This window comes from Nipponia nippon, unplaced genomic scaffold (assembly GCF_047370975.1).
Source record: "Nipponia nippon isolate SJK-2023a ecotype South Korea unplaced genomic scaffold, ASM4737097v1 scaffold_5, whole genome shotgun sequence".
Classification (NCBI taxonomy): Eukaryota; Metazoa; Chordata; class Aves; order Pelecaniformes; family Threskiornithidae; genus Nipponia; species Nipponia nippon.
This window is the reverse complement of record NW_028262369.1, coordinates 47849480-47863634: the sequence shown is the minus strand read 5'-3', so window position 1 is coordinate 47863634 and position 14155 is coordinate 47849480. Positions and strand designations below refer to the sequence as shown.

General features: G+C 41.8%; 1 protein-coding gene across 7 annotated transcripts in view; it reads right to left on the bottom strand.

Moving 5' to 3' along the window:
- Positions 1 to 14155, bottom strand: part of ATF6 (activating transcription factor 6) — an 82333-nt gene that overhangs the window by 37227 nt on the left and 30951 nt on the right. For 4 of the 7 annotated variants that reach the window (XR_015698584.1, XM_087730438.1, XM_087730440.1 and 1 more), the window contains one exon: positions 11645 to 11759. Coding sequence is in view for 4 of the 7 variants with exons in the window: in XM_087730438.1 (XP_087586564.1) it covers positions 11645 to 11759 (115 nt within the window). In the remaining 3 variants the exon portion in view is untranslated. Of the gene's footprint in view, positions 1 to 3841; positions 3962 to 11644; positions 11760 to 14155 lie in introns of all 7 variants that reach the window. The other 3 variants (XR_015698586.1, XR_015698585.1, XM_087730439.1) reach the window with 3 other exon arrangements.

The following is a 14155-nucleotide window of genomic DNA, read 5'->3' as shown; positions in this document are numbered from 1 at the left end:
GCTGACAATAGTCCTGCTTCAGACTAGAGACCTGCAGAGGCCCCTCCAGCACAAACTCTTATGATTTTGTGAACATTCACAGTTTGAGCGCAATTGTCAGCAAGTGAAAAACAAAACGGCAATGCTGCACAAGACTGTTAGTGGATTTTTACAAAATCCTTTTCATTAAGGATTATTTAGAAACTCTGGTGTACAGGGAGATGGTGCCTGTGATACCAAACAGAAATGAATGGGTGCAGTTCTCTGCCTTTATCTGTGCACATCTCACTTGACATATGCCACTAATTTAAACATCTAGAACTACAATAAATGCTTTTGCCTTCAAGTATTCTAATTACGTAAATTTTGCTTGTGAAACAAGAAGTCTCAAGCTAATTTCCACATTTTCCACCAATATCCTGCAAAGTATGATGCAACCATATCAGAGAACCACAGAAGCCATGTTTTCATAAATGTGGGTTTTAAAAATGAAATGCCCCATTGACAACATTTTACCAAGCCACTGGAGTTTCCAGCTTTTCTAACTATTTCAAAATACAGGGGACTTTCAGGTCAAAGAAAGGCTCTACTGGAATTCTAATCATAGAATAAAGATGTGAAGAATGACGCATGAAGGTTTTTGGACAAGTACATCCGTGTACTCTTAGACACTGAGGCTACAAATACTATGGCAAAATAACCGATCTCACTTTGTGGATTGCATCAGTTGCATGGGCACTTTTTTAACCATCTGAACTATGCTCCCACATGAGCCCTCCCCTCTTTTCCCCACTACTACCGTAGTGGTTTTCATTCTACACAAAAAGATTGAACATCTTGGAGTCACCACAATTTCTGCAAAATATCAAAGAGGTACTAAGCACCCTGAAGGCACTAACTCCTAATCCTCTCCTCCAACACAGCTGGAGGGCCACTCGGCTTGTCATTAACCAATTTAATATGTGTAGCCTCTGTTCTCTCTATTGCCCCAGCTGATCAATGAAAACACCTAATCAGGCCCTCAACAGGAGGATATAGAGAAGAGCAAAAGCCTGAGGCTACTTCGTCATGGTAGATGTGCTCCCTTTCATTTCCATTCCCTCTTGCCCTCTGAACCTCTCCTGGCTCTGCAGAGCTACCCCTGACCTGCCGAAAGGCAACGTGAACTCCAGGCAGTCCCTGAGCTGCAGATCATTTCCCTCTCTCCCTCTGATCACACAGAAAGCTGTTTATAAGCATACCAAAAGCGCACACAGCCCTATAACAACTGCACATGCCGTTACTGGGAGGGATACGCAGACAAGGAGCACAGCAACACATCGTTTGATGGGTCAGATTCAATGCTGTAATTTCATACAAGCCAAAGCAGCTGCATCAAGGCTTTGTCAGGACATTTTCAAACAGAAAAAGCACTGCAAGCAGATAAAGGTGATCTGTAACAGATTCGGACAAAAGGTGCCATAGACGAGGTATAGGGTTCTGGGTTTATTTTCCTTCTTTTAATCCAGACTGGTCTTGTTCCTAGGCCTCTGTTTCCTATGAGAATTAAGTTACTGGAAGTGACTTTTATAAGCAAACAGGTAAATTCTTAAATCAACTATCGAGATTCGGAGAGACTATATAAGTCACAAGGGCTGTCAGTTTCAATCCACATGAAGAGGTCCTAATCTGCAGGAGGATAACAGACAGTGATGGTTATAACCGCCAGGAGAGCAGAGGAGCGATAGGAGTGCTGTAGGGAATTAAATGCTAATTATTCAAGCACATACAGGACATCAGGCTGTTCTCTCTCACAAGGTCTGCAGCTGTACTCTCCTGTTTAGAGACATACGTGTGCAAGATAATGAGACTGAAGTACATACACACTTTTTACATGCATGTGTTACGTCCCTTTGACAAGCCACATGCTGTGGGTAAAATCCTCATCCTGGACTGCCATACCAAACCGACACTAACCAACTGTACACTGAAACGGAAATATCCTGTCACGGCATTGCAAGTTTACCCAGCTGGCTTAACACTCCTTTTTTAGCATTTGTAGTATCACCTCTGTGTTTAGCCTGAACCTAAAGAGTTTCTTTCTGCTTGTGTAAATGTAGTTCTTTACACTTTCTCTTATTCTAGAGCCACAATTAACTGCTTTTGTCAAAATTTTACACCAAGAAAACTGCTGCATCTGTCCTTTTTCTCCAAATGACAGCTTGTTCATGTCCCATTTCATTTTTGTACAGATTTCTCAATGTCAGCACTTTGGAAACTGAACTTGAGAAGTTAGGAAACTTCTTGCCTAGATTGTATGTGGCACCTTGGTTGCCTCCTGGAGAGTTACAGCTTACAGCTGGTAAGCAAATACCAAACAGATGGTTTAGCAAAAGCAAAGAGAAACCCACAGTGTATTTCCCTCATGTCAAGGAGATACCCTTCTGGAGATGCTGGCCCCAGGCTACCCGAGACAGCAAAATGGTTCCTTTGCAACCTCGTTTTCCAGCAGTCATCTGCCCAGTGATTACCCATTGAGTTCCTGATCCCAGTGAAAAACTCCAGGTCCGAGCACTCAGGGCTGTTCTTAGAAAGGAGAGCTCCATGTGGGTTTCCTGGAAAGGAGATTAAACAAGGGCCTCCCAGATGCTAACAAGTGACTCAACCCAAGAACCTCCACACTGGCCAAGGCTTCAGGGAAGGAACGTTGAATGAGGAACAGCTTGGGAATGTCCACTTCTAGAATGTCAGAGGAGAGTATTGTTTAATACACAAGAGCCTGGCTGGACTTAGCTTGAGAAGAAGGCCCGTGTACCTTCCTTGCACAGAGCAAGCTCTCAGTCTGAGCACAGCTTAGACTGTTTTTCTCATATTGGATATCACCTCTCTTGGAGACAGCTGATGCTTCAAACCTTATTTTGGATAGTCATGAAACCAAGGAACAATAATAATCACTTATGCAATGCAATGCTTAGTGGAGCTTTGCTAACCAAACTCCAAGGGCAGTGGCCCACGGAATGTAACAGATAGGCCATTTCTACCTAGGACTCTCGGGGTGCACATGCTGTTCGAGTTGCTCATGTGCCTCTCCCACGTAGCTTTGCCTTCTCTTGATGAGAAGTATTTTCTAGTGCCAGAATTATTCACAAGCACATTTTAACATTTGCGATCAAAACACAAAGAGCATTTCCTGAACAGTGGTTGCCAGCATGAAAGATCTCTCAGCTTAGCCCAAGATACTCCAAATTCTGAATCACTGACCCAGAGCTGGACAGTTTCCATCCACCATGTAGTCATGGTGAGGAGCAAGCCATACCAGGCATGAAGCAAAATTATCTCATTCTCAGACCCATCTCTCTGCTTTAACTATCAGAAACAAAAGTTCACCCTACTGAGAGCTGGTATGAAAGTATATTTTAAAATAATTAAGTGGTGAGAAGCTGCTACGGACACAGGTAGAACACACCTATACAGGACTCTCCAAAAGAGCGTTTAGCCATAGAGCATACACTTCTGCAACAGACCCATCCCGATACTGTAATAAAACACAGAGAAGAAAAAAAGACTGCAACCTGAGGAAAAGGCCCTGCTGCTTTCTAGGATTCACAGAAAGGAGATTTAGGTGCCAAAGAGTGTCCTAACATGTCTTAGCCCTTTATGAGAAGCAAGTGAATTTCTGCAGGTACTACTCTGTCCATTAACTATCCCGGTAGATAGGTCACAAGCAACCATAAGTCCCAGAAGTAGAAAACAAGTTTTATGTTCCACTCTCAAACAGTTTTAAAGCCAGTTACAAGTTTCAAAGCCAGTTTAAAGATAAAAATGTACAGTTAATTTTATCACACTTCTTGTCCTAGGAGTGTAAGTGATTTAAAAAAAAAACCTGGAAGCCACAAGTGTTCTGTCCGGTCCAGTGGGAGGTGATGATAATCTCTATGCACTCGTAATAGCACCTGGGCTCTTACTTCATAAAATAAGCTTTGTGTGCTGTCCAGCTAAAAACCTGGCAAAAGGAAGCAAATAACTTCATCTGATCAGAATTAACTCTAAAAGTGCGCTTAAGATTTTAAATAATGCTCTCAAATGTAGTACTATAATGATTAACATTCGCTAAAAGGTAGGATTTCTATTGTGGACACAAACACTATTCAATGAAATCAAGAACATCTCAGTTCTGCACATTTTACTTTTATAAAGACTCTGTCTAGGGCTGTCAGATATAAAAACTGAATATGAACAGAAAAAAATCAGTAGTCTGAAGCTGTGAAAGTGTGAAGTCCAACTACGAAAATAAGCATGGGTATTTCAAAGTGCTCTGTGCATATACTATCATTCAAGGCAAATGAAATATCATGAAGGTCATTTTTTCACGCAGAAGCTCATTCCTACCAAACACAAGTCAATGCCTTCCTGGCTACTGCAGCTCCAGAGTTGAAGGTATCATTTATGTCTTTATACAGCTACGGCTCGGTCAGCATCGATTCCATAATTAAATACTGCTACAAATCATAAGCAAGAGTCCATCATTCCCTTCTGGGAACTGTTCAGAATAATCTGAGCCAAATTTTCTTCAATGAATACCATGCTATTCCTACAGAAAAAAAGCATTATTATAGTATTATTAATGCGTTATTAAACTTGGGTTATTTCCTGAAGGAAAGGAACTGCTTCAGAGCTGCATTTCCACTGCCTGCTCTCACTGAATGCACATTACTTGTTTGTGGATAAACGTGTGTTCCTGCTCACTCTGTTGTCAGCAATTGTCTGTTCTCTATTCTTAATAAGTGAGATACTGCTGCCACTTCCTTTACTGAGACAATTCCCATTTTATAATCACATCTTCCTCCCACACTTCCCAATTATACTTCTCTAACCTATGTCCACACCAATTTCATAACCAGCGGGTCTTTTACAGAGGCTTTCCAAAACCAACAATCTTCCTCTATTTCTTGCCCACAACGCATTGTGTGTCAAGCATGCAGCACATTTTGAATACATGTATACTATTACTGGTCACGTCTGTCTGCAACCAGTTTGGGTTTTGGAGACATTTTTTGCAGTGTGTTTTATTTTCACTATAATTATCTACAGTGTATGTTGTCCTTCCAAATACTAGTTTAAAAATAACAAAGTATTAGTTAGGCCTGGGACATACAAGGCTGAAAGAAGTTCAGTGACGGCATTAATATGATTCATGAAGTTCCAGCAACCATACAGAAGACAAACAAATCAAGACTATGCACAGAAAACTCAAGAGTATCTTTTGCCCCGTGCCAGACATATTCGAGTGACTTTTCTGTCTCAACTTATACATCTGTATTCAACACCCCATTAATTCTCAATTTTATTTGGAGGACAGTGGGGTTCAAAGGGACCCAAGGAGATAAAAATCAGAGTGACTAAGACTTTGCTTCCAAAATGTCTTGGAGAGCTAGGAACAGAACAGACATATCCAAATGAAACAAAACCCCATTTGATGTGACAGGCATTACCTCCCTCCTCAGAAACGCGTTTTGCATTCCTGTTCCAGTCCCTCCTAACCGCTGTTTGCATCTGGCTGAGCCAAACAGCTGCCGCCTGGCAGAGGCTACGCTGCAGCTGGTACTTGCTGGCTGCTCCTCTTTGGCTTCCACTCACTACACAGCCAAGGTGTCTCATTGCCTGGCTCCTTCTTCTCCGCTCAGCCTGCTTGCTCTCTACAGCACACGCATGGCCTTTTGCTGCTTCACTCTTGAAAGTATGTTCTCACACAGCAAGACAACTTCCAGGCATTGCAGGGTAACAACAGTGAGAAATAATGAAGCAATCAGAGGTTTTGCTGGAAAATACTGTAAGGCCCTGATAGAAATGCTTTTCACAGAATTGCTGGCCTTCAGCTGCAAACCTAAAAAAACTTCTTTTGATCTTCCTGTTACTTAAACTTGGAGCTGTGTTGTTCTCGTACACATGTACTTTGATAATCCCAGGATTGAGGTAAGGCCATTTGTGCTCTACAGACCAACATACAGTTTTAGACTTAATTTTAGATTATTAAATTTCTCCCTAGAGGTTTTTAGATCAAGCTCTACGATGCTACCAAAAGCAACGTCTTCCCCAGCTGAGTACCCAGAAGACCACAGAGAATGCTTTTTCCCACCACCTCCCAGTTGCTTTGATAGTCAGCTCTCCCTGCTCCTCACCTACCAGGAATATTCCACACCAGGAAGGATGACAGTTTGAGAAAGACCAAAAAGAAAGTTTGCTTCACTGTTTTCATAGGGACACCAGGGCTTTGGAAGGAGAAAGTTCACTCTGACACAGAGAGAATCCACAGTTTAGCCAAAAAGAGGGAATTTGTAACAAAGAATGCAGCAGGCCAGACTTAATTTTCACTAGCGACACTAAGATGGAAACAGGAGGTTTTCGTACTGGATTTTCAAATTTGAAAGTCAAATGCAGCCATGATTTGACAGAGGCCGGCTCACTGAGCATCAGGGCACGATGAAGTACAATCACACACACTGTTTGTTTTCTCAGATTTTCCCAGGGAGGCAAGAGTTGGCCTCACAGAGAAGATGGGCTAAAGGGTGACCTCTGCTTTGAAAAAGGACAGGCAATTTTATCATAGATACTGTGTCCTCAGTTATTCTCAGCATCCATATACAATATAGGACAAGATCTTAAAATCCTAGGATCCTGGGATAAAGTAATTTTTTCCTCTCAATAGCTAAGGTCAGGTTCCCCAAGGAGAAAGAGGAGTTTGTAAAATCTTTCGAACATCTGCATGTTAACTTGCAGCAGTTGCAAACCCACAGGACTCAAATACATAAATTAGCTACCATGTCTTTAGGAGCAGCAGCATTATATGAATCTAATCATTGCATTTTATCTGAATGGAAGACCAAATTATATATCCCAGCCCACGGAAATCCACAAACAAAGTCAACAGCAGAAAACTTCATGTTCAGTAAAAACCACCCATTGTCAAGTGTAACAAAATAGGAGAAAAGTATACGTTAGGACTGAATTTCTGGCTATGAAACACCATCTGTAGCTGACTTCTTATAATGCAGTTTTGCCTGCAGGATGCAGATGGCATCAAGTGTGCAGTGAATTGGAACCTGCCTCACTCATCCTCCCTGAATAAATTCAAACTATTGCCAGAACTGTGTGTGCAGCACAGCAAACTACTGCTACACAAGAATGTGAAAGCCAGGCATTATAATCTTTTGCCGCCTGAAAGTAATATATCATCCCAAATATAATTAACACAGCACAGGCTTATTACCAACAAAACCAAAACACAACTTAGATATTTTTATTCCTAGCACATTGAACATTCACACAAAGAAAAAGCAAAAGTTCTGATTTAAATTTGGCTTAATCACTTCAGTGAAAATTTGTTTGCAGAACTTGAGAAATCCTTAAATGCTCGTTGCAGATGTCAGCTTGTAGGACCAGAAATTCACTTTCATAATAATATGTTTCCTTAAAGCTCTATAGTTTAAGTGCCACGGCACTGAAGCAGAAATTTACAAAGTGAAATTTTGGTCCTATTGAAGTCGGTAAAGGCTTTGCCATTGATTCCCATAGGTCCAGCACCACTCTCACTCTAACAAATAATAACCAGAATCACCTTTTAATGTCTACTTTTTTACTGCAATATACCGTCAGATATTGTATGCGCGCTGCATTAAATGTAATGGGCAAACTTTGGTATCAGGAGACATTTGTGCTTTGAAACAAATAAAGTAGTGAGAGGAAATGCTAGTGGCCTTATAAATTTCCCAAGCGAATCAAACTCTAAACCATGCTTTCCTTAAGAACAGTAATTACATTCTTACCCTAAAAAATGTCACTGTCCTTAATAAGCCTGCAGAGATGTCATCAAAGGGTCACTGACAGAATCTTCCAGGATGGGGAAATCTACTGCTTAATCACTGCAAGTTGCGGGGACTCTGATCCTAACCACACAAGAGTGAAAGGATCTGGAGTGGAGTGGCATTTACAGGCCAAAGTAAATTGGAATGCGTTTGTTTTCTCCAATGATTTACTTAATTACCTTTCAAATTAAGCTGGCTATTCAAGTAATTCCAGAAACAATCTCAAGGTCTGAATATTCCACGGCAAAACAGATGTGAGTTCTGAGAGAGAGCTGTTTCAGTGCCAGGCTGACAGGAGCGGCAGCCCGGCGTCTATCTCCCTGCTGACGGAGCACGTTGTATCAACTAACTCGAATTTTGCAGCCGCGGTCCACTGGGGTTTTAGAACAGATCAAGCAGACTTGGTATCACAGACGTTAAAGGGCAGAAATCAAAGGTGCTGGCAAAGCAACAGACTCCCAATTCTGCCTCTCAGACCTGGGAGAAATGGAGGGACGGTTCAATGCCAACTGGAGACTCCAATGTGCTTCAGCAGAGCTCAAACTGCCGTACGCTTTTCACAGCACGGCAACTCGTTCTCGGTACCCGCTGCACAGACCTCTCAGCTCTGAACATGCTCCCAAAACCAACCCAAACCAGCCCAACTTCGAGGCAGGCTGCAAAGACATAGCTTCTGAGTGCTGGGGCATTTGGGGACAGCAGAGGGCCCAGGTGTGAATATATACTACTGGGAATGCATTATCTTGTTACATTGCCAGATGTCAGTTTCTGCAATGCCAAATGAACAATGCTGAGAACAATGGCTTCCTAAAAGTCAAGCAGCAATGAAAAATAAAATTAACAAGTTAACATCTCAAGAAATAAATGGTGACGAGCCCTGCCTACAAGGGATGTTGGCTGTTGAGGCCTGGCAGAGCTGGGAGACAACACTGCCTCAGTTCAAGAATTCTTTACTCACTGTCAGTTACATATTTCTTGTTGTTTGAAAATGGCATTACAGATTCCCCTGGCAGTAGCAGAAAATTAATTTCTCTAGACTCCCAGAGTGAAAGCCCTGCTTCTTGTATGAACTCAGCTAATCCAAATACTACTTCATTTTCCTCTCTCCTCCTTAAAAAAGATAAAAAAAATCAAACTCCAACTATAAATACGCAGACATGCAAGCCTTCTAAAGCAAGGAAAGAAAATAAAATTGAAGAGATCATGAGAAATTCGGTCTTACGGGTACCAAGCATCACCAGAGGACGACACAGTGCATGTGAGCTTTGCTCCCCTACCTTGCACCTTCAGAAGCTCTGGCTGAGTTCTACTATGTAAGAGTGGCATGGGCAGCCCTAGCAAATGCCATTTTCTAGAAAATCCAAGGAACTCAGGGCACAGGTCCTCTAGCGCAAGTCAGAAATGCAGAACACATACAAAAAAATGTGTTACATTTCAGCATATGCATCCAGGAAAAATGCTGGGTTACGTGACACTGCACACAGCAGAAAGCATGCGGGCAGAGGATCCCAGAGACATAGGGTGGGAGGGACCTCTGGAGATCCATAGTCCCATCTCCCACTCGGAGCAGGACCGTCACCGATACCAGAACCATCCACTCCCTGGGACTCTTAACTGGATGATTCCTCTTCTTTTGTATATGGCTGTTAACAGCTTACTAAGTGCTTGGGAGAGTCTGCATGGCAAATCGCCAGAGAGGAGAACAAAACCTATCATCTCCAGGCCTTGCCTTCTACCTTGGACAAGCGAGCAAGCAACTCGAGTGAACTGTCCCGTAACACTGAGGAGGAAATCGGTCCCCCTCTCTCAGCTCCTAATCATCACTGAAAAGGGAATTTTGGTCCAAAGAAGATGAAGTCAGCAGTCCTCAGGAGAAGGTGAAAGGGCACCTCCCTGGCTGGGGCCCTGCTGATGGCACCCCTCGGGCTGTGCAGGAGTCCTTTCTTCTGCACTCACAAAAGAATCCAAGCAAGTAATTTAAAAGTGCCTAGGGCAGAGCTTGTCACTAGATCAGGTTTGCCCTGTTAAAATAATAAATGAGGTAATGCATAAAACTGCCTTCAATTTGAGGACATTTCATTCATAAAACAGAAATGCCAACAGCTTTGCTACCAAATAAACTTCATAGATGGTTCAAAAAAGTCCCTGCATTTCTCCTTGCAGTAGAGCAGAGCCAAGCAGTAGGGATTTCGTGGCACAAGACATGCTCTGTTTCCAATGACAGCTCTGCAAGTCGAAATGAGAGCTGACAACTTCCAGGTCATTAATCCGACAGCGTATGTATCAGTACATGCATTCAGGTGGACTACAGCAACGGCCGACAGTGAACTAAACAAACACTATTCTGCTTTTTGTTCTGAGTTTTCAGAAAAACTTTTATAATCAATTCTCCACTCTCTTCTACTCATCCTCAGGATATGCGGAGCCTGGTGCTGGCTGTATTTGTGTTGCTAGCTGAAAGAACAGCAGAACACGCCAAGCGTTTAATAACAAAATTCCAGCCTTGTGACACAACCCAGTAATCCCAAGACTGGAAACTAACCTCATATTTCTACTCAGCATAAAACCCTAATCCTGACAAGAGCACCACTACTTATATTTGCCTGAACCTTTTCTAAAGACATGTATCTCACAAATTAAGAAACTTACCGTAGACCAGGTTGAACAAGGATGCGTTACCAACGTACATATAGCATCTACAGACTGCTATCATTATGACAACACAGAAACTGTTAAAACTAGTTATGCTCCTCTGTGTGCTCTTACACGGAATTGGTTGTAGCTGGATGAGCTGTTGCAGTGGCAACTACTGGTCCCCCACCACCTTGGGACCCCTCTCAGGACACTCCTATCATGAGGGAACAAATGGAGAGTTGCAGGGTCCTAGGAAAACCATGGCTGGGAGTGCGCATGCATATAACAATTCTAATCTAATATCACAACTACAAAATAGCAAGGCAGGAGGCTTAGCAAGCCAAGACCCCAGGTTCAGGCCAGGGACAAATACACATTATAGACATGTCTAAGGACTCATCAAGCCCTCTGCAAAAGGGAGTGTTGCCTTGATCATTTCCATCACCAGAACCCAAGCAGCTTCTCACTACTGCAGCTGTCCTGGCTTCAACACTGCTCAGGCTTGCAGTACAGAAAATGCCATCAAACACCTGGAATTCCATTTTAAAACAGCTTTTACTGTCACTAACTGCACTGCAGACATGAGGATGTGCCTGACAAAGCTGTAACACAAGCTTATGCTGTATCCCAGCACAGACAGCAGAATTGCTCATCTGTCTCGACTTACAAGTCACAAAACAGCAGAAAAATTGTTCTCACTGCATGCAGTCCTGTACAGCTGCAATACGTGGCACATAAAACTGCAAATGCAAGTGTTTTAGGGGAAGATAGAAATAATATTATGTTAAGCTAGCAGAAATAATTTGTGCACAGAGTACATGTATTCCTATACCCAGAAGCATAAAAGGTTTATACACCTATTAAATAAATATCCAGTTAACTATTTCAATTATTGGACTGCTACCATGCATAACCGTTAACCACAGGGTGCGTGCAATTTTGTGCTGTCTTGCCCTGGCACTACAGTTTTTTCTGCAAAGCTCCCCCTGTGATAGGCGTATTTAGCAAAGACCACGATCTGACCATATTACTGCAACGGATACACAGAAGCATCACTTATGAAGAAACAAATTTAGCTTCAACCTTGACTAGGTCATCTTTTGTATTACAAGGAAAGACACTCACTCAGTGTTAGAAACAGTCTTATGGATACACATAAAAGGCCAGTATTGAACAAAAACTATACCTACTCTGCGAAATGATACCACGTAGAACGTATCTTCCCTTCTGCGAATAGCTTCAAAAAAATCCTGATAGCTCCTTGGAGAGGCGTAATACACTTGCAGCTCGTTCCCTGAGTTCCTGCTGAAATAAAGAAGGGGGGAAGGTAATTATTTTAGACAAGAAAGTTAACTTCAGTGAGATAACTTTAAAGACCTGCTTTTCAAAAGAACAGCAGCTCTTCATCCATTGAGAGAAGCATGAGAAACATTAAACACAAGTGAAGACAGTGAAACTACTGGGTATTTTTTGAAAGTTCAAGGTGTTTTAAAGGTCCTGCTGCAGGAAACTTTTCCAGGCTTGATTTTATTCAAGGCAAAAAACCGCCTGCTAGCTCAACAAGAAAAAAAAGTTTCAACTCAACCTAAAGTGTCTGAATAATTGTGATGACTTCTGAAAATAGATTTTAGGAAATTTTAGAATGAAATGTCATTCAGAAACAAAAAATCAACATTTTTAAATTTTTTTTTTTTTTTTATTGCTAAGGACACAAACCACTCAAATTGAAAGAAGTGCAAAGTTAAGCACAAACAGAGCTTTTAACTTACTGTCAAGGGACCAACCCCACCTTCTCTCTCACCCACTGGTTTTTTTTTTGGCATCAATTTGGTCAACTCAAAGGTTTGCTCTCGGTTTTCAATTTAGACAGTGGAGCAAAAATAAGATATTCACATAATTCTGGCTTATCTTTTTCACAATTCTTGTCTTACATATATCAGACATGAGGAAAAGACACTCTGTCTAAACCATTCTAAGCAAAAACACTGGCAAGTCATACAATCATGGTACTTATCCACTGTTTATGTTGGAAAGGTGAGAAATTCCCAGCACGTATTGGTATCATGTATACTTCCCCAATCCCATTCAAAAATAACATATTTAATCAAATGGGAAAGCTGTGCTTACACAAACCATTAGCTGGACCTTCAACCAGTCATTTTAATTCTTTCCCACTTTAATAGCATACTGTCTGTTTGCAGTATTTGTGGCAAAAACACTGATCAGGCTATCCCTCCCAAGCTGTCTTCTGCTGACCCAGATTTTAAACTATGGTGGCTGACTTCGGTTATTTTGGTATGTTTCTAAAATATACATAACTATGCACCCAAAACAAGGCACAAATCTATCATCAAGTGATTTTCTTGAGCAGCAGTAATAGTAGACTGTCATTATCTCCTCTCCTACTGCTAATATAGTCCTGTTGCAATCGAAGGACTGCAGCTGCCAAGCCAGTTGCCCTTTAACAGGATTGGGGGTAAGTCCTGGGGGATCAAGAGCAGGCAGCTCTACCCTATATATCCTCTTTAGCAGAACTTTGCAAGCGAGGAATCAGATCACATCCTTCACACACAGGAAACAAAGATCAGAGCTAATTTGAGCCTGATTACTCATTCATAAAAACACGTAGGCCCACCAAACCACCCCTGAGATTCAGCATTGAAGTTTTACTGTGATAAAAGGCATCACGCCCACGTGTTGCTCAGTAAAACACATCCTGAAAACTGAAACAGGTCCCACAGATCCGTTTGCTCGCCCACACTCCAAAAGATACAGCTAGACCTAAAAAACAGTCTTTTATAACTCTAAATCCAGCCATGGGAGAGAGCTGTTCCAAAACACTTGGAAACCACTGGCCCTTTACAAAGCTCTCTTGGGTTCATGGAACAAGTCTAACATTAGTCCCAAATTCCAAGTAATACCAGTGGATTACACCATACTTAACTTTGGGCATTTAAGGGTGCCCACTGTGGACTGCTCCGTGAAAGGAAGAGAGGAACTTAAGATCTGAAAACAGGTGCAAAGCTACCAGTTGTTTTAGTAATACCTTACCATATTACAAGCAAGCATCATATTAAATTGTGTATCCACAAGAGTGGTGCTGAGTCTGGCCACTTATTGGAAGATAAATGAGTCTTTTTTGTTTTAAACGTTCAAAGGGCACTCCGTTATGCATCACAGAGCACTAGGATGTTACACATATGCTTGTTTTAAGAAGTAATGAGGTGGTGGACACAGTGCTTTATGCACCAAGAACCACAATTTCAATAGTGCAAAATTTAGAAAGAGGAAAATAATTGGAGAGTCCCAGTTTCCTATCCGGACGCCTAAAAATGCACTTGCAGAAACCCTCATCAAAATTACCTCTGAAGAAAGCTAAATAGACTATAAAATGCTGAGGGGGTTTAATGGTTTTCTTTGAAATCATCTTAATTTTTATCTCCCTCCTCTGCTTTGACTTCACTGCAAAACTTTTCAACTCATTAATTTTCTTTTGGAATCCAGGACCAAAGTGACAATGTTGGTATCAACAGTGCTACAAAGATAAATCTAGATCCTGCTAATGTCCTCCTGGTCATGGATTCAGGTCACCAACAAGGGCGTTGCAGAAGGTAAAGGTCACTCCACTTCCAGCCACAGGACTGGTATCAAAAATTAAAAACCTTGACTGTACACTCCACAGAAAGACACTTGCATCGTTA